At 45.0% G+C, this 24,388-nt stretch overlaps 1 protein-coding gene and 1 pseudogene across 1 annotated transcript; both read left to right on the top strand.

Annotated features, from left to right (window-relative positions):
* Positions 1 to 1,139: 1,139 nt before the first annotated feature.
* LOC135369497 (alpha-L-fucosidase-like) lies at positions 1,140 to 2,705 on the top strand. The gene has a single exon (XM_064603080.1). It carries the CDS (start codon positions 1,140 to 1,142, stop codon positions 2,703 to 2,705), a length of 1,566 nt encoding a protein of 521 aa, XP_064459150.1.
* Positions 2,706 to 2,720: 15 nt separating this feature from the next.
* Positions 2,721 to 11,546, top strand: LOC135369496 (plasma alpha-L-fucosidase-like; annotated as a pseudogene).
* Positions 11,547 to 24,388: the final 12,842 nt, after the last annotated feature.

Here is a 24,388-nt window from a genome sequence, read left to right as displayed (position 1 = left end):
TTTGTTTTTCTTCTTCTTCTTTTTGCGCTACTTGCACTTTGTGAGTAAGCGCCGTGATGAATGATCTCGTCCAGCAGCGCTGCGGGCTTCTTTGTATATGGCCTTTGTTTTCCGTAGTGTAGCTTTCTAGCTTAGTCTCGAAGCTACCGGTATATTTTGGGACTTTTCCTCTTTTGGGTAACTGAGACGCGCGTTGGGAGTTAATTGTTGAGGCGGTGGCGCCGTCTTGCCGAGCGATCTGTCTGCTGATATATGATCTCTTGTTGTTCGGGGGTGGGGGGAGATAGTGCGTTTTGGCCCGACCTCATAGGGAACAGTGCGGACATTTGCATTACAGTGTCTGATGAAATGTCCAGGATCGCACACGGTCCCTTCGACTCTGAGAGTGCTCGTTTCCGCTTCGTTTCAAGAAGGCAGGCACTCAAACTATCGCGCGCTTCCTAGATGAGATCCTACACTCTTAAAAATGAGTTTCATCGCATAGCACGCTCCTAGCCAACCAACATTCCGAATGACAACGTTCTAGTCCCTGATTTGTTGAAAATGTGGGGCGGAGCCTATTTTGTGACACTTATGATGTTTATAATTGTCACAAAAATAGCGTACGCCTCCCGTTTTCAACAAATCAGGGAAGGTAACGATATCATTCGAGATTGTAGTTGGCGGTGAAACTCATTTTTAAGAGTGTAGAAGAGCTGCCAGAGCCGTTTCCGCGGCTCTGTGAGCCTGTTCATTCCGCACACGACACCACAATGGGCTGGAACCCACTGGGGGATCCCGTGTTCTGCTTCGCACACATGCTGGAAAGCCATTAACACATCCGTCACTAGGGGTGAGGCCGACCTTCGTATGCCTGTGTTCTAAATAAGTTAACTGCGGTGCGGATTTTTAGTGGATGAACACTGTCCGTTCTCGCGGGCTATACTCTGCAGTGCTGTCTTTCCATCCTGCTTACGAGTACAAAAATCCAAAACTTATTTAATGGCTTATTTAGTGTCATTAAATAAGTTGAAAACATCACTGTTGGATTTTTATACCGTTTGTGCCTTCCGTGGACTTCGACGAGATCCTTCACCTTTCTTGTCCTGCTTACCAGCCACATTGTATCAGAGGTGAAGAAGCAGAAGCGTCTTCAGAACATGACCGCGAAGGCAGTGACGAGAACTCGACTATTGCACGTAGCAGTCGTCGCCTTCTACGCCGTGCAGACATCCCACGCCAAGTACAGACCCAACTGGAAATCCCTGGATACCCACCGTGCCCCCGAATGGTATCATGATGCCAAGATCGGAATTTTCATCAACTGGGGCTTGTTCTCCGTGCTTGGTTTTGAGGACGAATCCCTGTGGTACAAATGGAAACACGGCCTAGACCCACAGGTCGCCGACTACATCAAAAAGAATTATAAACCCTCATTCACTTATCAAGACCTCGCGCCGATGTTCACTGCGGATTTCTTCAATGCGACCAAGTGGGTCGAACTATTCGTCGCATCAGGCGCGAGGTATGTCGTCTTAACCAGCAAACACTCCGATGGATACGCCCTGTGGCCTTCGAAGGTTTCACCCAAGTGGAACTCTATGGACGTTGGACCACGGCGAGACTTTATAGGTGAACTTGCAAGAGCCATAAAGAAGATAGCTCCTGATACTCATTTTGGTCTCTATTATTCCCTCATGGAGTGGTTCCACCCACTGTACTTGCAAGACAGAGCACACTATACCAGGAAATTCCCGAGGGAAAAGACAATACCAGAACTACGACAACTCGTTCTCGGATATCAGCCCGAGATGATATGGTCCGATGGCGACCGGCAAGATCCGGAGAGCTACTGGAATAGTACAGGTTTCCTTGCGTGGCTCTACAACGACAGCCCCGTTAGAGACACTATTGTGTCCAACGATCGGTGGGGCACCGCGACCAGGAACAAGCACGGAGACGTCTGGAGTGAAATGGACAAGAAGAGCACGATGCCACATGTGGAACACAAGTGGGAACACCGCGTATCGCTTAATCGGGCACCGTGGGGGCACCGTCGAAACTCGCAGCTGGCAGACTACTTATCCATCCAAGAGTTATTGGCAGAGATCGCCAAGACGATCAGTTGTAACGGTAATGTATTGATCAGTGTTTGTCCGACGAAAGACGGCGTCATCAGTCCGATCTACGAGTTGCTGTTGCGTCAGCTCGGGGCGTGGCTGAGGATAAACGGAGAAGCCGTCTACGGAACGAGGTCCTGGCTTATCCACCATGACACTGCCAGTAATGACGTATGGTACACTGCCAGTAAAGACGGACGCGTTGTGTACGCGTTCGTTCTGACGTGGCCGAAAGACGGGAAACTGATATTGAGAAGCATCGATGCTGGAAGTTGGGTGCGACTGTCGATGCTGGGCTACAAGGAGGAGCTTAGGTATGAGCTTCTAGAACCTGGCTTAGTGATATTCTTCCCAAACGCGGATCTGAACCTGCTCCCGTCGACGTGGGCATGGGTAGTGAAGATTGAAGAAGCCGAGACCATTGAGTCGATTGCGCAGGAAGCCGGAGTCATGAACTGGGCAACTATGGTACTAACTCCGGTCCACTCGGGCCAGTTAAGAACGCATTCCCTCCTCTTGTACTCTTCGGTAGCTGTGACCCTATTCACCTTTGCGATGTTTTTACCTCGGTTTGGAAAATATTTCGCCAGAAAATGTACGAAATAAATCTGCGTTGTAGAGATGTCTGTTGCGGAGCTGTCTGTAGAGCAGCCATCCGTTGAGCTAAACGCGGCTAGAGGTAAGGGGCCGTGTTTCCCCTGTTTGCAACGTGTCACTGACTTTGTGATATACGGTTTTGTAGATGAGGGTAATTGTAGCTTCTAGTCCCCTATTTGCTCCCCATGTCAGTACCTTTACCTTGAAATTTACTCCCCAAGACTGCAGTCACTCACTCCTGCTAGTGCTCAACGCCTTCATGGATCTGGTGGAATAAGGCTATGTATTTGTGTGTGTGCTGAAAGAAATGGGTTCGGGCGACCGCGCAATGAAATAGGTACTAGAAAAAACGACAGGCAGACAACGAAGGTATACGTAGTAATTGAAAGGGACAAAGTTTAGAGAGTCGTCGTCGTTGCGGCGGAAGCCCCGCCTTCGTCAGGACTACGGACAATCTTTAGGCGCCGGTTTTTCTTCACCCTTTCCCGTCTGTTGGTCAATTCCTCTTTGCCGCGCTTTGCCTATACACCAAGCAACGGCGTCAACGGTGTGCCACAGCACGGCATGATGTGACACAGGGGTAGAGTTCTTGGAGCGACGAACGATGTGCTAATGAGAACGTTTAGAATGAGAGCGCTGCTCTATCTGTTCTTCTGTACACTTCCTTTACAGTTATGTACGTGTCCCTTTGATCCGCACAAGCAGTGCCGCGATAAAGGAAAAAAACGAAGCCTGGTTCAATGTATGTGATGGCAAAAGTTATTGGGGAGCTGTGTGGTATGTGGCTCTACCGTGTTCGAATCCTGGCACCGGCTATGCTGTCTAGGAAGAACCGAGCGACAGGAAACCGCACCGAAATACCCCACCACCACCACCTATACACTCTAAAAAATAAAGGAGTAAAACGGGGAGTAATTGCAGCTTCTACTCCCCTAGTCTGCAATTACTCCCTATTTTAGTCCCCTAACCCAACATTTAGTCCCGACATTTACTCCCCAGGACTGCAAATTGTCACTAAACTTTGCGGCTAAACTAAACTGCACTAAACTTTGAATCGCCTTCTCGCCACAACATTTCCAATTGTCTAAAAATCTGATAAAAATTGCGTAAACACAGGCTAGATGGTGCATGAAATCCATGATTAAAAGTCTGAGCATGGGCTACATAGGGTCACTAAATACACAAACATTCACAACGGTATCGTTGTGTTCCTGTATGTTCTCAGGCTTGTTACACCATGGAGTAAAAAAATCTGTAGATTTCAGAAATAATATGTTGATGCTGCTGAAAATCTGTGTATTTCCACACAAATCTGTAGATGTGGCAACACTACACTACAGACTACACCATCTTCCGTTAATTATCTGACGCACTGTCATCTGTGCACGATGGCGACACCTGCTGTTGGGAAAGCGAAGCTAACTACGTTTGCGTTGCAGAGGAAGTTGTCCCACATCACACCAGAGGTCGAACGCATTAAGTGTACAGCGACGGAATGCTATATTTTAATCATTACATTCGGGTTATAGCCACGAGTGTCAGGAGCACTTCCCATGCCCCGACAGAAGAAAAATTTACGCGGAACTTGAGGTCAGTTTTCGCAAGAACTAAACATCATAATCCCGTGTAATATAGTCCACATGAGAAGGCACACCGTCCAGATTGCTTTTTGCATGAACGTTTTCTTAGTCGAAAGCCCTCTGCGTCTGAATATACATACAGGGTGTGTGCAGAAAAACATGACCCGCATTTTTACATGTAACTCGTTGTCTACTTAGCCGAGGAACTTCCGGTGGCGCACGACGGCGTATTTATGCGTGCGAAAGCTACAAAAAAATCCTGGAAGGCATACTCAGTGTAAAAAAATAAACAGAGCGCGAAAACATGGGCTTCCATGCATTACAATAGGGCGGTCATGACAGTGCATGGTAGTGTATTTCGGTCTCAGGAGAGTTATGTGCAGGCACCGCTAGGGGTACTGCCGATGAGCATCCATGTGGGACATCGTTTCGATTTATGCACCGATAGCTCCCCTAGCGGTACTTGAACACAACTCTCCTACGTCCACCGTGTTGCCCTTTCACATACACCCTGTTGTCGACCATGTTGCCCTATTCTGATGCACGGAAGCCGACGTTTCCGTTGTTCCCTTTATTTTTTAAGCTAAATAGTGCTTCCACAGTTTTTATGCAGATTTCGCACGCATAAATGTGCCACCGGAAGTTCGTTAGCTAGGTAGGCAACAAGCTATGTGCCTAAATGCGGGTCATGTTTTTCTGCACACACCCTGTATAATCTATCAAGATTCACTTCACAGGCATCTCTAGCGCGTGATCTTGGAGTAACAAACAAGGACGCAGATATGCAGCAGGTCCATTACTCGAGCTATATTTTCCTTTTTTACACGCGGCACTACAGGCAAGAGACCACTGGAGCATTGGAAACCATGCATCAAGCTGACGGTGTAACGTGAGCAAGCTAAGGTTGAAATTGGAAACACAAAGCAAACGATACAAGATAAGATGTGATGAAACGATGCCCCCAAATGCCAGTCTTTTACTTGGATGATGATGATGAAGAAGTAGTATCATCGCCATCGTCATTTCAACAGCAAGTCCAATCCAATCCAGTGCCGAACACCGAAGCATGAAACAACAAACAACGTTCACCTTTTTCTTGGATGAAGAAGTAGAAGAAGAATCATCGCCATTGTCATTCCAACAGCAAGACCACTGATCTCGATTGTAAAAGGCTGGATGGCGGATAGGGAGCGCGAGCGTGAAGAAACCGGCCGCCATCTTACTGTACCCACAACAGTCGCCGCAGCGATCATGGCAACTTCTTGCAATTACGGTCGTACCAACCGTACTGGCAAGGTTACAGGGCCTAAATTTATACAGGTGAGTCACTCTTTATCGAGGAATAAATAGGCGTCCATTCTGTATATTTAGTTGACCATTATGAAGTGTTTTTTTGCCCAAAACGAGCACTGGATGCAGGTTGCTTGATCGCTCTTCCGACGTTCAATCGAGCACACTTGCATTATACCCGGCGGCAAATACAGTTTGAGTGCATAATATGCTTGAAAGAACACGTTACACTACACAGGTAGTGTTGTCATCAATATATGTGCGAGCACTCGAGCGCTTTTTTGCATGCATTGCTAGCATGGTACACGGTGTTCTCTGCGGAAGCAAGTGGCCAAGTGCCACATTCATTTCTTTGAATTACCTTCACGCACAAGTTCGGTATTACGTCATAATGAGACCACGATTGTCACCTTTTTTCATGTATTGGTATTGTTTTGTGCCTTGGTTTGATTTGTGACAAAGAATCCTACGTAACGGTGGTGTGGCGCGACTTGAATAACGCCTTTGTGTCTGAGCTGTATCGTCAGCTTGTTACGATAGTAATAATTTGTAGCGTGTCGTGCTATTTGTAGCAGTTTTTAAGGCAAAAGTGGTCTCTCAATACAGGTTTTGTCATGAGGGCTACCCAGTGAATTATCTGTGCAGTGTGATACGGATGGGTGTACAGGTAAGTATCACGTTCCTCATCCACTGGTTTCTACTTTACAGGAAGGAACAACCTCAGTGCACGCACTGTGGTTAGCCTCTCTCAGTTCTGCATATTTTCTTACATGTTCACATCAGAAACACACCTTAGACTTTAGGCTCCTTCACCCAGCAATAAAATAATTAGAGATTGTACTTCTTCTTAGAATAGTTTTTAATCTTTTTAATTTTTAGAAGATACAGGGATTTTAAACCATGTTTTAAACTGATGTTTTAACATTTGTCCAATGCATTTATTAAACAACATATTCATTTTTAACTGGTTGCACCCAAACCAATGTTCTGATGTATTATTTCTTTTGTTGTCGATGCACCATAAAAATTGGAATAATCATCATCAATGCAGCTTACTTCACAGCTGCCTCAACATACTCAAGAAATGGGTGCAGAACCTGCGTAATGCCCACAAACTTTGACTACCACAGCACCTCCATAAAGTAAAGGCATATGTGTCACATGGGATTTTTAAAGGCATTCACAGTGTATAATACCTTGTATGAACTGTTGTTGATCTAAGCAGCCTCTACAGTACACTCTCAGAAATTAAAACTTGTCAGGGAACTGTGATAATTGTTCCAGTTAATAGGCATGCATATGTACGCTATAAGAAGAAAATTATTTATTGAGAATGCACTACTGTTGATCACACTCGTGCAGCTGTAGGTTTACCTTCGGCCTCTTGGAACTTTTTTTTTTAGTTGCCTTAGCTGCAGGAGGAGTGTCATCGAGCATGTAAACTACTTGCAGAAATATTTACGTATTTAAGATTATGACACAGTTTGAAGGGTTTCAATTCAGGAAATTTGCAGTGGCAGGGCCTGCCAGAGTGAAACCTACTGAATATTTTATGGTGTCGAAGTGGCAGTTCCTCCAGGATAGGAATATCTTAGATGGGAGCAAAAAGCTTGAAATTAACAAAGTGTTGTTTGCATTAAGCAATTTGTAATACATTGAACACATAGGCAGCAAAACAAAAATTTAAAATTCAGCATGTATGAAAATTGGGTGCAACAAATTTGCATAGTGTACGTGTACATTGTCATTCCTGAGATATCTATTGTCATTGCAGGGAGGTCACAAAACAATAAATGTATTGTTTTGTCACTTCCCTGCACATTCATTGTATCTTGAAATGCGTATATGCCAGAATAAATGTTGAACTTGAAAAATGTATATTCTCTTCATTCATAGAGCATAACATCACTTATCTTCTTTACAAAAGCATATCGTGTTACATCTTTGTCACACAGAACGCACAACCAAGAAAGCCATCTTCCATTAAACATGACGTTTCAGACATGATTCAGTTGGTATCATTTCATAGACAGGGTACACCAGGGCTCGAGTTTCAAGCTCCAAATCGTCATGTTGCAGTTTGGAAACCGTACAAGAGAGCCCTCGCACATTAAAATGTAAGATGGGAGTCACCGTTACTGAAAAGTAACTCCTATGAGAGAGTCTGACACTGCAGAAAAGTGTGCAAACTGCGGAAAGTGTCATAGAAGATCTTCAGAAATCGTGCCTGGTTTCACGGCAGTGCTACCACACTCCCTTTTAGATGACGATGATAATGATTGGAGTTTCAGATGTGCAGCTGCATTTTTTGCAACGTGGTCCTCCTGCTTCTCTGGCTACTCATGTTGTTTACATCTACTGTTGATCACATTCATTTATCACATATTATATTCTTATATATTATTGTTATATTATCACATATTCGATCACATTAAATTTAAAATTTAGCATATATGAGAAAATATCAGGATGGAAGTTGCTATTCATTGCTCATTCCAACTTAAAATTGAGTGCTACAAATTTAGAGAGCGTACCTGATCATTGTCATTCCTAAAATATATATTGCCATTGTAGCAAGGTCACAAAACAATAAATGTAGCCTTTTGCGACCTCCCTGCACGTTCATTGTATCCTGAAACGCATAAGTGCAAGAAATAAATCTTGAACTTGAATAAACTTGATGTTGTATAAACTTGACATAAGACGTTGAATAATATAATGAATGATATAAAATATTGAATAAACTTGAACTCGTATATTCTCTTTACTCATCATCAGTGATCTTCATTACAAAAGCATATCGTGTTAGACTTTTTTGTTTGCGTTTCACAGACTGGGTACACGAGGGCCAAAATGACAAAATCACAACTGTTTCAAGCTCCAAATAGTCCTGTTGCAATTTGAAGACCATATGTGGAGCTGCATTTTTTCGAACATGCTCCACATAACAAGCATGACAAACTTTTCTCACGCTGCAGTTGTATCCAACAAAAGCATATGAGCGCTGGAGAAGGACATTCAGTTTGGCACAACCGCGCCTGCAAATAATCAGAACAAATAAAGGAAGAAGCAAACAAACATAGAAGGGCTGTACTTCAAAAAGAGATAAGTCCTGTGTCTCAAGGAGGTGTTACCACTTTCTAAGTAACTTAATTGATTAAGCTTACATCACTATACCTGATTAACTGTCCTAAAGAGTGTGATCTAATTGCGTGAAGTAATTATTTGGGCTGCTTCGGTGTGTCCATATTTGCGAGGCAAAGCACCGCTGTCGTTTACTAAGGGACTCGTGCTAAGGCGATGCTTGATATAAATCATACTAAACGCATACACGGCTAAAACAACGGCTGTGATTCTACAGAACGATCTCTCTCTGCCATGCGAGTATATCTCTTCCCGGACCGTTCTTTATGGAACAATTTTTGTCCAGAACGCAGTACGGGATATTATATACATGGTTGTTGTTAACCTCAAGTCGTTTCTTATTGAAATATTGGCTGGGAAACGTGCTGTAGTACAATCCCCAGCGCTGCACTGCAGTGACGGTCTAGTTTCGGAATGCAAAACATAACGTAATTCAGAATCGAACGGCAGGACACCTGTGAAACACTGTTAGGATACATCAGTATACTGGCACCTTACAAAATTGTGTGATGACAAACAACGACAAATGCTTGCAGCGCAATAAATACTCACAATCTCTGTTGCCTCCCATTGTTTTCTATGGGCGCACACAGCACTTTAGGGCCCACCAACATGGCGGCCCGAAGGCACGCCTCTCCCCCACGAGCCCCTCTCCCATGCGCGATCCAGCCTTTATACATAGAGATCAGTGAGCAAGACCAATCCCTCGTTACAAAGAGGCCCGCCAGGGGTGCCAAACCATCCATCCATCCAATCCAATCCAGGGCCGAACGCCGAAGCATGGAACCATGGAACAACGTTCACATCCTCCAAACCACCTGCGGGACCATGTGGTACCCCCGAACGGCGAATTCACCTCTGTTCCACCTGTCCGTTGCCTTTTGCATCGTTCATACGTGCGGTGCCTACAACTACAGGGTGTGTGCAGAAAAACATGACCCGCATTTTTACATGTAACTCGTTGTCTACTTAGCCGAGGAACTTCCGGTGGCGCACGACGGCGTATTTATGCGTGCGAAAGCTACAAAAAAATCCTGGAAGCCATACTCAGTGTAAAAAAATAAACAGAGCGCGAAAACATGGGCTTCCATGCATTAGAATAGGGCGGTCATGACAGTGCATGGTAGTGCATTTCGGTCTCATGAGAGTTATGTGCAGGCACCGCTAGGGGTACTGCCGATAAGCATACATGTGGGACATCGTTTCGATTTATGCACCGATAGCTCCCCTAGCGGTACTTGAACACAACTCTCCTACGTGGACCACGTTGCCCTTTCACATACACCCTATTGTCCACCATGTTGCCCTATTCTGATGCACGGAAGCCGACGTTTTCGTTGTTCCGTTATTTTTTAAGCTGGGTATGGCTTCCACAATTTTTCTACAGATTTCGCACGCATAAATGCGCCGTCGTGCGCCACCGGAAGTTCCTCGGCTAAGTAGACAACGAGTTACATGTAAAAATGCGGGTCATGTTTTTCTGCACACACCCTGTACAAAGCAACATGGAAGTCCCTGGATACCCGGCCTGTTCCCTAGTGCTACGACGAAGCCAAAGTTGGCATCTTTATCCACTGGGGCGTCTATTCCGTGCCTAGCTTCGGCAGTGAGTGGTTTTGGTATAGATGGAAACATCAGAAGACAAAAGAATATGTGGACTTTATGAAGACCCATTACGGACCGTCTTTGAAGTACGAAGACTTCGCGCCCATGATCAGGGCGGAATCTTTCAAGGCGGGCCATTGGGCGGGCATCCTGCATGCCTCCGGAGCAAAGTACGTCGTGCTAACCAGCAAGCACCATGAAGGCTTCACGCTATGGCCAAGCGAGTTTTCGCCCAAATGGAACGCAATGGATGTTGGACCTCGCCGCAACCTGATAAGCGATTTAGCCACGCAAATCAGGCTGAGGCGATCGGATATGCACTTCGGCTTGTACTATTCGCTGCTTGAATGGTTTCATCCGCTGTACATCGAAGACCAGAAGGCGGGCACCAAGCGCTTTGCCGCTGAAAAAGCCATGCCGGAACTGCGAGACCTGGTTAACCTGTTCTGCCCTCATGTCCTTTGGGCGGATGGTGACTGGGACAATCCCGATACGTACTGGAACAGTACCGAGTTCTTAGCCTGGTTATACAACGACAGTCCCGTTAGGCACGTGCTTGTTGCCAACGATCGTTGGGGCAAAGGTGTAAGGGGCAAGCATGGTGACTTTCGGACAGTTAATGGCAATGACCGTCCGGGCCACCTGAGAGGAAAGTAATGGGAAAACAGCGTGACACTCGATCGCGAGTCTTAGGGATATAGAAGGAATGCTAGCCCGGCTGATTATTTGACTATCGGGGGAACTGATTGCCCAACTAGTCAGGACTATTAGCTGCAACGGCAACGTACTGATCAACGTAGGTCCCACGAAAGAGGGTATTATCATTCCCGTATTTGAAAAGCGCTTGCGTCAGATGGGATCGTGGCTTCAAGGCAACGGGGAAGCTGTGTGGAATCTCTTGCGGTTCCCACAAGTTGTGTTGTCTTTTGGAGAACCCAAGTTGGGCTTGCTCTACGGCAAGAAAGTTGACTTCGTGTTTCTCTTGCCTCACTGTACATTGCAGTTTCATTTGTCGTATGGCACGGAGATGTCTGCCGGAGGAACCGGCATGGTATCGAATTTTCTTTCCATTCGGTCTGATTCAACAGCTTCGCCACCTTCGTCTCGCATGCATGCGCCACACCAGCTCCGCAGCAGCACGCACGCATCGCGCCATCTGGACGTATACAGCAAAAGCGGTTGTTCTGCTTTCTATCGCGGCTTCCAGATGGTCCGCGAGAGAGCCCTTTAGCGTAAAGAAGAAGCAGAAGAAGAAAAAAAACGCTACAACGGATGCTACTGGTCTGTCCGGTCTGTCTCGCACACCGCGAGAAGGGTGATCTGGAAAATATTGGATGGATAACATGCCAGAGATGCTTTTACTGCACATACTGCAGAGATGCTTTTACTCTTACACGGCAGCGACAGGTCATAGCTAGAGTCACTGTAGTCATATAGCCGATGACCATCCCCAATGCCTAGCAATCCTACATGAACCTATAAGGGAACACCACACTGGACCTCGTGTTGACCGGAACTGGACCACGCACGCAATAGACCTCTCCCTGTTTGTAAACAAATGACGCCATAGTGTTCGACAGCGCCACCAATTTGGTAGACTTGAACTACGCTCGAAGCTAGGGGCGAACAAGGTCGCGCCCGAAAGTCACGGTCTTAAGGGGATTACGATGGTCCCTGAAAGGGGGCGCGACCTTCGGTGCTACTTTTCTTTCTATAGTAGGCAGCGAACAAGTGCCCATTCGCGGAACCCAGCCCTCCCATTCCGATTTGTTTCGGTTTCAGTCTGTCTACTAACGTCGTGATGACGTTTCGCGGGTAGAGGTCTATTGAAGTTTCGGAAAACCGCCATCCTTTAAAAAATTCGCCCCAATACATGTTGCTCCGGAGCAACGGGCCCAGACACCTGGGGTCCCATGAGCGCATGTATTCACAGTACCTGTGGACAAAGAAAACGTTGATATTTGTATCGCTACAACATCACGTGGAGGACGATATTTTTTTATAGCTGATATTATCGTGGCGGTTGTGTTGCACAAAAGTGCAAACGGGTTTGAGATTCAGTCGGCGGTGAACGTGAGTAATATGGGTTCGATGACCGCCCATCTATCCCTCTGGCACTATAGCTGTCTCAAACCCAGAAGGCAATGTTAACACCACGTATAGGTAAATATCTGTGAAACCCTACATCAGTAAAACACCAGTAAGCCCCCATCCAAGTGAACACCACAGACACTATACACAGGACCTCGGGAAAGATCAGTAAACACCACGGAAGTAAACACCTGTAATCTCCACCCACGTCAACACCAGCAAACACTCCACAGGACCACAGGAAAGATAAGTAGACGACACGGATGTAAACACCATTAAACGCAACCCATGCCAACACCAGTAAACAGCACCTCGGTAAGGATCAGTAAAATCCACCTCAGTGAACAGAAGTAACCCCACCCCTCACCCACCCTAGTATTCATCGGTGTAAAACATCGAAAGAATTGCATTACTCCCATCATGACCATCTTAAAAATTCAAATTCAAGTGTTCCTTTTGCCTGATGCAAAAGAGCGTGCCATGTAGCCATGAACGGTTTCTACCTCTGAATCGTTGACAGCGCTCTCCAGAGTGACGATGTAGGAAAATGTCAACTCCGTCGAATCTCTTCATATCTGGGAGGAAAAGACGTGAGCAATGGCCACATATGGCGCTATGTTTCGCCGCAAATAGATTAAGGATCAACGTTCTCCGAGCAATCAGGTGGTCTATGTGGCTTCGTGTGGGAGACCACTTTGAGTTCCTTATGAAGACTGCGACGGCTGTAAATTTAGAACGCGAAAAAAAGTTATTACTCATAGCATTCATATAGTGCAGCTACTTGGGTTGCATAGTTGAAATATGTTGAAACTACGGGATCTCTTCCTTGATCTCTCTCTCTCTCTTTTTTTTTTGTTTGCTTTTCGTGCACCTTTAAGTAGACAGTATACCGGTAACGAAGTTTGAGCTTTGTCTTAGTTTGAAGGGATGTGAGTTACAATATAAAATTTTATTCAGCATAGGGAGGAAGCCACTATCAAATTCATACGGTCCGAGTCATCTATAAGTTTAATGACAAGCTTTATAGTGTAGTATCTGTACTTCTGATCAAGCGCCGTCTGCAGAATCAGCACTAATCAAGTGCAGATCGTGAACAAAGGCTCTAGATGCCCCGAATCGTTTGAATTTCATCGTAGTAGTCGTTGTTTTTGAGATAAAAAAGACGAGACGAAAAAAGCAAGTATCCCACATCGTTTTTGAAGTTTAGTGCTCAGTGCTCAGGCATATTTTTTATATTTGCATCTACACGAAGGGAGAGGGAAAGAAGGGAGAGGGCGCAGGGGCAAGCTGGTATAGACTCATGGTAGGGGACCGAGAGACAGGGAACAAGAAGGACGGACGAATTTCTCGTCCGTCCTTCTTGTCCCGTGTCTCTCGGTCCCCTACCATGAAATACACGAATTCCACACAAATTCATTATTTTCTGTACAGAACCAGTCTTGTCCCATCGAGTCTACACTCGAATGTACCTCTCTGCTTTAACGTACATGTTTCCTGGACGTTTCAAGACTTCATTAATTATGTACACATTCACAGGTAGGGCGCACGCGGCTTTTGACCTCGTCTGATAACTATACTTGCGGGTCAATTTCTCGCTAATGTTTATCTATACGTGCTCCTATGTCTATAGCATGTATTCCATACTTCCGGTCACCATCGTTTTCCAGATTGCGGCGGATGTTTCGATCTTTGACTCTTGTAGCCTCGTCGCCACAATAACTTGGTCCGGTGCATTAATTGTGTGTATGAACCTTTTTTGTCCAGAGGAGCGATTGGTCCGTTGTTGGTCCGGAGGTACTCGCCACTTGTAACCAATCTCCTGTTTCCAAGCTTCGATAAGCACAACATGACGTGCTGAAACGAATGGGTATAGTTTTGGGTGCCCAAGCGCTTTGGGGATTCCAACTTCCAAGAAAGAAATGTCTGGCAGTGCCGGCAATGCTCAGAACACATAGTGTCTTGCGCAAGACGCACTGGCGGCTTCTTGTCTGTTCGGGGCCCCAACGCGCGCTTCGGTACATTATTTGTTTAGGGTACTTCTGGCTTAATAATAAGCCATGGAAAGAAGGGCAATACACAGGGGAACCGGAGAAAATGTCCCTGGAGAAAACGCCTCCGGACAAAACGTCCCCAGTAGAAAGGTCCCCGAAGAAAGCGACCCCGGAGAAAAGGTTCCTTGAAAAGTTCGTCCCATGGAGTTACACTTTATCGCTCGTAATTCGAACCATTCGAACTATTAGAGCGCGAATTTTCATGTCATTTTTGAAATTGTTGACATGGTCGTGTACTTGAGCGGCTTAAAACACGAAATAAAAATGAAACTCAAGTAACCTTCGACTATGTCACTAAAATTATAAAACTATCTACGCTGTCGTAAATAAAGCACGCACTGCCGTGACGGCGTCCACCGCCCTCAGCCGGGTCCAACACTGTTTCCTCCGTTGTCCGCCAGTCGGGCGCTTGTCGGAGTCAGCGACGAAATGAAAGATTGGTTACAAGTAGAAGTAAGAATGTGTCTTGAGGCTGGCAATACACGAACAGTCGAACACAACATAAGCCTCATCCCGCCGCTGTCTGGCTTTTTCGACGACTATACCATATTTCAATGGTTAGAAGATAATTCATATTGGGAAGCAACACGTTGTACCATATCTGTTCGCTCGTCACATAGAAATCAAAAGAACTGACAGAACAACATCGTAAGATTTACATATTCAGTGCCCGCACACCCACAATTACGGATATGAAATTATCAATTTAAGCAAGGAACACACGAGAATAAGACCACCAAAGCTCACGGACGAGAAGGGTTGCCGAGAAAGTAAGTTACTGAACAAACCGATAAACAACGTATACATTCTAAACACTAACAAACAGTAGAGCTATATAGTTATTTCTCAAACCCCCAATGTGAGAGTTATGTAGCAGTTGATGAGACTACTAAATATAGAAGGACGAACACACCACAAGCCTCACAACGCGCAATTACATACTCCAACTGAAAAATGGAAGTTGCACTGGTTCCTGACGTTAAGCATTGCTCCGCTTTTATCCAATATCACCGAACTCCTCATGTAAATATCGCACCATGGATCACCTCATCGCTCACACTTGTAGATTGCTTTTAACTGCCATACTCTCTTGTTATCGTCATCCTCCTCTCTCTCTTATCCTGGTCCATCTCATCGTTCATACCTGTAGATAGCTTTTAAGTACCACACACACTCTCTCTCACATCATCACTCCCATCATCATCTCCAACACACTCACGATAGTTTTGACGGTCTATGGCCTTCGTTGCCTTTGCACCATTAAACCCCCCATAATCTCTCTCTCTCTCTCTTCCTCCTGCCTGAATGGCACTGCTGGCACCTTTTCTCCAACTGTCATTATCTAAGTGAGAGTTCTAACATGGAAAGTACCAGGCTGGCACTGCTGGCACCTTTCCTTCAACTCTCATTATTCAAGTGAGAGTTCTAACCTCCTGGCAGGTGCTTGGTGGGCACGAGTGGTACCTTTTCTTCAACTGCCATTATTGAAGTGAGAGTTCCAACATGGCAGGTACCAAGTTGCCAGTGCTGCTACCTTTTTTTCAACGGCCGTTATTCAAGTGAGAGTTCTAACCTGGCAGGTACCTGATGGGCACGACTGGTACCTTTTCTTAAACTGTCATTATTCGAGTCAGAGTTCCAACCTGGCGGGTATCAGATTGGCCCTGATTGTACCTTTTCTGCAACTGCCATTATTCAAGTCAGGGTTCCAACCTGGCAGGTATCAGATTGGCCCTCATGGTACCTTTTCCTCAACTGCCATTGTTCAAGTGAGAGTTCTAACCTGGCAGGTATCAGATTGGCCCTGATGGTACCTTTTCTGCAACTGCCATTATTCAAGTCAGGGTTCCAACCTGGCAGGTATCAGATTGGCCCTGATGGTACTTTTTCCTCAAATGCCATTGTTCAAGTGAGAGTTCCAACCTGGCAGGTATCAGATTGGCCCTGATTGTACCTATTCTTCAACTGCCATTGTTCAAGTGAGAGTTCGAACCTGACAGGTATTAGATTGGCCCTGATTGTACCTATTCTTCAACTGCCATTATTCAAGTGAGAGTTCCAACCTGGCAGGTATCAGATTGGCCCTGATTGTACCTATTCTTCAACTGCCATTATTCAAGTGAGAGTTCCAACCTGGCAGGTATCAGATTGGCCCTTATTGTACATATTCTTCAACTGCCATTATTCAAGTGAGAGTTCCAACCTGACAGGTATCAGATTGGCCCTTATTGTACATATTCTTCAACTGCCATTATTCAAGTGAGAGTTCCAACCTGGCAGGTATCAGATTGGCCCTGATTGTACCTTTTCTGCCACTGCCATTATTCAAGTGAGAGTTCCAATCTGGCAGGTATCAGATTGGCCCTGATTGTACCTTTTCTGCCACTGCCATTATTCAAGTGAGAGTTCCAACCTGGCAGGTATCAGATTGGCCCTGATTGTACCTATTCTTCAACTGTCATTGTTCAAGTGAGAGTTCCAACCTGGCAGGTATCAGATTGGCCCTGATTGTACCTATTCTTCAACTGCCATTATTCAAGTGAGAGTTCCAACCTGGCAGGTATCAGATTGGCCCTGATTGTACCTTTTCTGCAACTGCCATTATTCAAGTGAGAGTTCCAACCTGGCAGGTATCAGATTGGCCCTGATTGTACCTATTCTTCAACTGCCATTGTTCAAGTGAGAGTTCGAACCTGACAGGTATTAGATTGGCCCTGATTGTACCTATTCTTCAACTGCCATTATTCAAGTGAGAGTTCCAACCTGGCAGGTATCAGATTGGCCCTGATTGTACCTATTCTTCAACTGCCATTATTCAAGTGAGAGTTCCAACCTGGCAGGTATCAGATTGGCCCTGATTGTACCTATTCTTCAACTGCCATTATTCAAGTGAGAGTTCCAACCTGGCAGGTATCAGATTGGCCCTTATTGTACATATTCTTCAACTGCCATTATTCAAGTGAGAGTTCCAACCTGACAGGTATCAGATTGGCCCTTATTGTACATATTCTTCAACTGCCATTATTCAAGTGAGAGTTCCAACCTGACAGGTATCAGATTGGCCCTTATTGTACATATTCTTCAACTGCCATTATTCAAGTGAGAGTTCCAACCTGGCAGGTATCAGATTGGCCCTGATTGTACCTTTTCTGCCACTGCCATTATTCAAGTGAGAGTTCCAATCTGGCAGGTATCAGATTGGCCCTGATTGTACCTTTTCTGCCACTGCCATTATTCAAGTGAGAGTTCCAACCTGGCAGGTATCAGATTGGCCCTGATTGTACCTATTCTTCAACTGTCATTGTTCAAGTGAGAGTTCCAACCTGGCAGGTATCAGATTGGCCCTGATTGTACCTATTCTTCAACTGCCATTATTCAAGTGAGAGTTCCAACCTGGCAGGTATCAGATTGGCCCTGATTGTACCTTTTCTGCAACTGCCATTATTCAAGTGAGAGTTCCAACCTGGCAGGTATCAGATTGGCCCTGATGGTACCTTTTCTGCAACTGCCATTATTCAAGTCAGGGTTTCAACCTGGCAGGTATCAGATTGGCCCTGATGGTACCTTTTTCTTCAACTACCATTATTCAAGTGAGAGTTCCAACCTGGCAGGTATCAGATTGGCCCTGATCGTACCTTTTCTGCAACTGCCATTATTCAAGTCAGGGTTTCAACCTGGCAGGTATCAGATTGGCCCTGATTGTACCTATTCTTCAACTGCCATTATTCAAGTGAGAGTTCCAACCTGGCAGGTATCAGATTGGCCCTGATGGTACCTTTTCTGCAACTGCCATTATTCAAGTCAGGGTTTCAACCTGACAGGTATCAGATTGGCCCTGATTGTACCTATTCTTCAACTGCCATTATTCAAGTGAGAGTTCCAACCTGGCAGGTAGCAGATTGGCCCTGATTGTACCTATTCTTCAACTGCCATTATTCAAGTGAGAGTTCCAACCTGGCAGGTATCAGATTGGCCCTGATTGTACATATTCTTCAACTGCCATTATTCAAGTGAGAGTTCCAACCTGGCAGGTAGCAGATTGGCCCTGATTGTACCTATTCTTCAACTGCCATTATTCAAGTGAGAGTTCCAACCTGGCAGGTATCAGATTGGCCCTGATTGTACCTATTCTTCAACTGCCATTATTCAAGTGAGAGTTCCAACCTGACAGGTATCAGATTGGCCCTTATTGTACATATTCTTCAACTGCCATTATTCAAGTGAGAGTTCCAACCTGGCAGGTATCAGATTGGCCCTGATTGTACCTTTTCTGCCACTGCCATTATTCAAGTGAGAGTTCCAATCTGGCAGGTATCAGATTGGCCCTGATGGTACCTTTTCCTCAACTGCCATTGTTCAAGTGAGAGTTAAAACCTGACAGGTATCAGATTGGCCCTGATTGTACCTATTCTTCAACTGTCATTGTTCAAGTGAGAGTTCCAACCTGGCAGGTATCAGATTGGCCCTGATTGTACCTATTCTTCAACTGCCATTATTCAAGTGAGAGTTCCAACCTGGCAGGTATCAGATTGGCCCTGATTGTACCTTTTCTGCCACTGCCATTATTCAAGTGAGAGTTCCAATCTGGCAGGTATCAGATTGGCCCTGATGGTACCTTTTCCTCAACTGCCATTGTTCAAGTGAGAGTTAAAACCTGACAGGTATCAGATTGGCCCTGATTGTACCTATTCTTCAACTGTCATTGTTCAAGTGAGAGTTCCAACCTGGCAGGTATCAGATTGGCCCTGATTGTACCTATTCTTCAACTGCCATTATTCAAGTGAGAGTTCCAACCTGGCAGGTATCAGATTGGCCCTGATGGTACCTTTTTCTTCAACTACCATTATTCAAGTGAGAGTTCCAACCTGGCAGGTATCAGATTGGCCCCGATGGTACCTTTTCTGCAACTGCCATTATTCAAGTTAGAGTTCCAACCTGGCAGGTATCAGATTGGCCCTGATGGTACCTTTTTCTTCATCTACCATTATTCAAGTGAGAGTTACGTACGTCCACAACTTCCGCCTCGCATTCTCTTCACCTTCGTGAACTTCCCGTCGTGTTTTCCGACCTTTCTCTAGTGGCGCCCCCTTCAAAGATGCGAAAGGTCGCCCAGCGGCACGCATGCAATATTCTACGCATCAACGCCTACATTGTTTGTACTCCGCTGAAACCTACATAAGGGGGGAAGCCCGCGCTGTGGGCCCCTAGTAGGGGAACTCGTACTTAGCGGAAGACACATATTGAGGTCGCCTTTATTTTCGTAAATGTGTAGATAAGAAATGTCCCGCTAAGACAAGGCTCTCTGTAATTTAACTCTATGTTCGTGGGTGTGCGCCAGGAACGAGTGTTCTATTTGTGATGCGCATATTTGTCACCTGGAAAAGGGCGTTACGGTGTTGTCGACCTTTTTTTTTTTAAGTTCCGCGTTATGCCGCATAACAACCGTGGCGATGAAGCGTGCATAGACGCGGACAAATGGATCAGGGGCAACGGGAAGGAGTTGGAGGGGGATAATACGTGTCCTGGGCCGACTTCAAGGGAACTATACCGATCTCTGTCTCGAAACTGTGGCGAAAAAATCAGAGGGGAACCTCAGGCGTCGAAAGTTCAACGCACTGGTACATCGGTACATCGTTCCTTAAGATTATTTAACCCTTGAAAAACGGAATCCGACGTCTGCTGTCCAGGATATGCTTCGGATGCTCCTATATCGGCTCCGAGTCCTCCGAGAATCTCTTTCCTTTCAAACTTTTTCCGAGTTTGGAAACAAGAAATAGTCCGATGGGGCAGGACCACGCGAGTACGGCGGATGTTCGCTGTATTCAAAACGCAAGTCCTTCAGAACCTGCACTGTCTTGCCTGCTTTGTGAGCCGGTGCATTGTCCTACAAAGGTAGAACGCCTTTTCGTTGTTTCCCGAGCAGTTTTTCTTTCAAAGCCTCCTTTAACCGGCTAATTCTTAACATGTTTTAACCTGTTTTAACCTGTTAAAGCCGGTTAAAATGTTTGTTGCTAAAACGTTGGTGGTTTGCAGTACATTTCTTTTTGACGCGGCATGTGGAAATACAGTGAACGAAAGAGGCTGAGGTAGTCTTTCAACCTTCCTGCGAATTTTCTATTATTGCATTCGCTGTAAAACTTACAGCAATTGCAGCAAACTTACATCTTATTGCGGTATAGTTACAGTAACTATTTTTTTACAAAAGTAACTTCTAACTGTAACTGGTTACTGCTTTTGCTTGAAGTAACTCTAAAATGTAACTCTAACTCGTCCATTCCGTCCATTGTGCCTTGGGGTCAGACTTGTACGTATCTTGAGTACGTACTCAAAATACAGTATTTTAAATACTTTTTCCAGTATTTTGGTACTCTACTCAATACTTTTTGCGACAAGTATTTTTAATGTATTTAAAATACTTTTTTCGGTATTTGCTACTCAGTACTCACAATACTTTGCTTCCTCGTCAAGCCATATCCAGCACACTTCCCGCCGTGCCGAGATTTTCAGCTCACTGGAATTTAACCCCTTTTTTCTTCTTTTTATTTTTTTTTCGGGAATTCGCGAATCTGTCATTTATCCTCTTGTACAATAGGCTGGTCCCAAGCCTGGCCTTGCTTGTCAATAGCCAACTTCGTCCGAAAACCGTTCCTATTCATATTGCCAGGTGAATCACCAGGGGATTAGGTACAATATAATCCCGGCATTTATTTCCTTGGTCATCAAAGCAATAAACACGTGCAAGAGGTTGAAAGACCCGAACCGACATACAGGAGGGATTACGAAGTTTTGGGTCAGAACATAACAAAGTTTACTTGGGTTCACCAAAGTTCACCAAGCATTACTTGACAGTTGACACCAAGACGTTGCAAATGAAAGATATGCATGGCTGATGAAGTTTATTCCTTTCATTTGTAAGGCCACGTTCAGAATACGCGTTTCACTTACTGCTAATACTAAAGTACTTTAAAGAGTATCTTAAATACTTCTTAGAGTATTTAGTACTCTACTCAAATTACTTTCAGTTTTGAGTATTTTGTACTCTATTTTAAATACTTTTCCCGTAGAGTATTTAGTATCTTATTTTAAATACTTTTGCACAGTATTTTGTACAAGTCTGCTTGGGGTATAGTGGACCGCACATCATGTAGCGAATTTCACCGTTTATAATCATCAGTTTATCTGTTGTTATTGTAACTCTGTTGTTAAACTAAATTACTCAACATTTTCAATACTTTCCACTCAATATTTTACCTACTCAATGTGAGTTACTCAACGTTTTCCAGGCGTCAGTTCCCTGGTGTCGTTTTGTCGAGACTTAAAGTACATTGCCGTTTTTCCCAACACGGAATTCCACGAATTTTGTCATCTCATATGCAGCCAGGATGGCCTAGGCTCTAACTCCCACCGTGTTGTTAAGGCCCATGGAAATCCTCTATTTATAACACGGAATAACTATGCTAGGGCAGTGCAGGCGCAAAAGAAGAAAATGTTTTGAAAGTTACACTTGTTCGGCTTTTCTCTTTCATTTTTTTTTTCTTTTCCTTTTTGTTAGGAGGTAAGCGTAGCTATAAGTAGTTACACTTCAAAAAGAGTAACAGGAACTCAATTAACTGTAATTTAGTTACTTTTTTTTAGTAACTGACCTATGACTCGCTCAAATCAGCGACTTCGTTTTTTTTTTATATATTTGTCCGAGCCACACTGGGCGAGGTGATCACAACACCCCTTTTGAGACGATCGTATTCGTGTAAAAATAAATCAGTTATGTTCCTCGTAGAGTGGCAGATGAGGAAAGGACCAAGAAAACGCGTTGCAAAGATGATGATACACGACAATGCTCCATTACAAGTGACAGGTAAATAACCCTGCAGGGAGGGGGAGGGGGTTCGTTTCTTCTAGCAGATATTCTCTCAAGGCACTGCGATGTAAACTTAGAAACAAAGCTCACGTCGTTTTCTTCCTATATGCTGTTGATTGCTTACCGGCATATACCTTCCCTCGAACACCTCTCGCACGTAATGTCTAACACACCAAAATACGCAGAGCCAATTACCGTATATTGGCACGAGCGACATCCTTACGGAATATTCTAGTAGAAGAAAAAGCGAAAATACTGCTCATAGAGCCGAAGTTCGTAAGGTGCGGCATAGCGGGAGTGGCGTATTGCGCGTTTAGCAGACGACACTTAGCAGACGACACCGTCAGCGTGTTTTCCTGTCGTCAGCTACGGAACATCTTGTGGCTGTGTAGCAAGATATTCCCCACGGTTAGCAGTGTACGTGAAGAGACGACGGGAGTGGCTTACTGCTCACTGAGTAGCAGACGACACCGTCAGCGTGATTTCCTGTCGTCTGCTACGGAACATCTTGTGGCTGTGTAGCAGGATGTTCCCCACGGTTAGCAGTGTACGTGAAGAGACGACGTTGAGCGCCCGCGCTCACGTGATAGCAGAAAGCTATGACGCTTTTCGCATCTTCCACTTCAGAAGAACAAAAAAAGTTACTTTCTTCCTCTGAGACCGCCATATCCTTTCGTATGCATGACAGTACATAGACGGGTTGCTCATGATCTGTTTTGTTTTTTTATCAAAAGATAACAAAGTTAAAAAAAACTTGACCTTATCTCCCCGGTTGCTGAACCTATTCATAGGTACCGGAGACGGCAGACTTTCCTCTCTGGTCGGGAGATCGCAAGATCGATAGGCGTACACTGCGTAGATCTGCTGTGCAACACGTTGATGATGTCTGGAAGAAGATAACGGAGGCTATTTATATGGGCGGGTGCGTATAGCTCGTTGTCTGTCTATCAGATATAGTCGGTACTGACTTCCTTTCCACTTCTGGTCATAGTGAAAGTTCCAAGAAAGTTACTGGTCTTTACCCCGATGCGCGTGCAGTTCTGTTAGCCACGCCGTGCACATAAAGTCCATATAGGGTCTCTAAAGAGATTGTGACACGTGTCACCAAATTACAATTGTTTGGTTCCGTGTTAGCTCCACCAAGCAGCTGTGGCTATATGAGCGGTGTACAGACGTGGTCGTATGGAGAGAGGACAGCAGGAAGGAGTAGGGGAGAGGGGCAGGTTAGTGTGTGTCCTGGGCCGACTTTGAAGAAACAGTGCCTACATTCGCCTGGAAAGTCTCTCGGAAAACCCAGTGAAAACCTGAGACAGCACAGGACTTTCATTTGTCACCTTCTGTTATCCAATCGTATTCGAAGAGGGCTTTAACCCAAGCAGCAAAATATATTGGCCCAATACTGGCTATATACCGGCAATACTGGTCCCATATCGGGCCGATATTGGACCGTTATGGCCAATGTTCAGCCAATATTGGCCAAGATCCAGCCAAGATTTTGTGCTGCTTGGGTTCGCTCTACTCTGTATGTGATCTAATATATATATGATAGCTGAAGTCCACAGGCTGTGAACTGGGAAGTGGACCAGGTTCAAATTCTAGCACCGGCTGTGCTTGTCTATATGTGTTTTCGGTGGGTTTTCCTCGGATGGCTATACAAGGCACAGCTCCAAATGAAGCCAGCCCAGGACGCAGGATTGCCCCCCAAGCAACGTGCCGCCCCACCTGCAGGAAGATCGCTCGGCAATAAAACACGCCGCCAATCAACCAATAAATAAATAAATATATAATTTTACTGCAAACAATATACTCATGGAGCTGGAGTATGCAGAATTCAGATTGTTTAAGAGTAAATAATAATTGGGTGTAGATTTACATGTAAGGTGAAGATTTTTCAAAGTAAAAAGTATAAGTAAAAACTGAAACTATTTTTCTTTTTTCTTTAGATTTTTTTAAAGTAAAAACTTTAATGCCACCAAAGATGCCTATATATATATGCCAAAGGCTTGATCTCCAGATACTTCCGATGCCAAACAGACGCGACTCTTACAAAGATATATATACTGTCACCGCCGT

This window comes from Ornithodoros turicata, chromosome 9 (genome assembly GCF_037126465.1).
Source record: "Ornithodoros turicata isolate Travis chromosome 9, ASM3712646v1, whole genome shotgun sequence".
NCBI classification, from domain to species: domain Eukaryota; kingdom Metazoa; phylum Arthropoda; class Arachnida; order Ixodida; family Argasidae; genus Ornithodoros; species Ornithodoros turicata.
Note: the sequence above shows the minus strand (reverse complement) of the source record. Positions and strands in the feature narration are given on the sequence as shown.

Excerpts from the sequence above, each read along its gene's own strand:
- LOC135369497 (XM_064603080.1), top strand. The coding sequence starts at position 1,140 with ATGACCGCGAAGGCAGTGACGAGAACTCGACTATTGCACGTAGCAGTC.